This window comes from Aplysia californica, unplaced genomic scaffold, assembly GCF_000002075.1.
Source record: "Aplysia californica isolate F4 #8 unplaced genomic scaffold, AplCal3.0 scaffold00521, whole genome shotgun sequence".
Classification (NCBI taxonomy): domain Eukaryota; kingdom Metazoa; phylum Mollusca; class Gastropoda; order Aplysiida; family Aplysiidae; genus Aplysia; species Aplysia californica.
Genome location: NW_004797791.1, coordinates 399,871 through 401,919, shown reverse-complemented (window position 1 = coordinate 401,919; position 2,049 = coordinate 399,871). Strand labels below are relative to the sequence as shown.

Sequence of the window (2,049 nt, the reverse complement as noted above, 5' to 3'; positions counted from 1 at the left end):
CCCCCCCCAGCCAATATTTGCCATGCGTGAGCATCTGCTTTATCTTTAGTTAAAGTTTTAAGGCATTTGCAACACAATCAGATCGTAAATAAGTGCAGAAGATTAGAGGTGTTACGAGAGAGTAACAAACATAAAAAGGAAGAGGAGAAATAAGGACCATAGATGTTTGACAAGACAGAAGGAGACAACCACATCAGAGCACTTGCTAACCACCCACCACCCAAAGTCTCAACAAAGGAGACTGATCTATAGTAAAACCCAGTATACCTTAGTAGTGTCATTATTTTAAAAAGTACAGTATATGCAGTTTTTACAATCTTATAAAAGAGAAAACAAAAAATAATGTTATTACCAAGACAACAAACTCTTTGAAAACGCCCGAAGTCAATTCTTTTAACGAATACACTTTTGAGACAGTGGAGCATCACCTGTTCCACTGGACAGCCCTAAATGACCTCTGAGCTACCCTTCTCCCTCCGAGACCTAACATAGACAACACACTTTATGGAACATTACAGCAACTGCAGCAAACCTACACTTATCACTACATGGCATTGGACAGAAGGGCGAGAGCCCAGCTGTTGCTGGATCGATAACAACAACAACAACAACAACGAATACAATTTAGATAATAAATTCCTAAATGTCTTTAAAGCAAATGTCGCTTTCTTGGTAATAACATTCAGTATTTTCGCCGTCCTGTAAAACTAAAAAAAACTGCATACAGGCCCTACTGTACTTTCATCGCTTAAAACAAAAAAAGACCTAAACTGGCAACAACTAACTACACAGCAAATAAGAGGCAGGGGCATCAAAGAAGACAACAACTCTTACTTTACTCTTCGCCGGCTCGTCCTTGGCCAGCGTGAGGTTCCCTGTGAAGTACCAGCCAGGCCCGCAGCCCTTGGGAAATCTACAAATCCAAAAGACAAAAAGTAGCAATGTTTAACCCTTTGAACCCTCTGAATCAAAATATCCGTACGAACGCAACGCTGCAAATACGCTTGGGTAAGGGTGGGTACCGAAATATCAGTATGACACACCCACCCAAATTACCTGTATTACCTGTATTACCTGTCCTGGGCAACAACGTCATTGCACACCGGACAGGTCCATAAGTGCTCAGTTCCCCCCAGCACCAAAGCCCGCAAGGTATCCATACTGATTGTTCCGGTGGCTGTACCCACCCAAACACGACACATGTTAACAGAAACAGAACACAAATATGAAACAGCAGCATAAATAAACGACACCATCATAGTGAGAGTTCAACCAACAAAACGAGATAAATAGATAAGACCAACACCAAACGGAGTTGTAGAAAAGTATACCATAACCCTATCAGTACGCCCTGGGGTCATTTTGTACCCCCCAGGGTTGTATTCTTCACATTTTAGAATACTTCTAGTACGGAGATCTCTTTGAAACTTTCAGTATTTCTCAAAAAATCATTTTGACAGACTGCTATGCAAAGCGTACGGATCTGATTAACGAATAATTTCCTCTTTAGAAAATGGGGGCACAGAGTTCCCCACGTCGCATGGATACGATAGTAAAACACGAAGTACGGATAGGGTTAAGTGGTGGCACAGAGTTCCCCATGTCGCATGGATACGATAGTAAAACACGAAGTACGGATAGGGTTAAAACCTGTTCATTTGCCTTGCTTTTGATGAAACAATATCCATCTATCTTAAACAGAACTCAAGATATTCTCGACAGAACGAGTCGAGGGATGACTCTGGGGTACACCCCAAACACTCCAAAAAACAAACTCACTTGTCCTCAGATAAGGGCCCGACGTAGATGGGGTACCTCAGGCCGCGGTGCGCTGACAGGCCGGTCAGCTTTTTCCCAGAGGTGACCGCCGCCTGCCAGGTAGGGTACAGGTCCGCGGAGATGGGGCTGCCGAGCTTGGCCTTGACCAGGACCACCGTGTCCTTGAGCTTCTCCAGCATGTCGCGCTTCTCGTGGCGCACCTGCAGCACCAGTGTGAAGTCGTTCTTCTCCAGTTTGGTGATGTACTGCAGGTCCACGCAGGGAGGTCGT

General features: G+C 44.4%; 1 protein-coding gene across 1 annotated transcript in view; it reads right to left on the bottom strand.

Annotated features, from left to right (window-relative positions):
- The window catches only part of LOC101862674 (tripeptidyl-peptidase 2), a gene marked incomplete in the record, with an annotated part of 68,264 nt that overhangs the window by 8,265 nt on the left and 57,950 nt on the right, over positions 1-2,049 (bottom strand). The window contains 2 exon segments of the mRNA XM_035971853.1: positions 835-913; positions 1,780-2,024. Coding sequence (XP_035827746.1) covers positions 835-913; positions 1,780-2,024 — 324 coding nt within the window.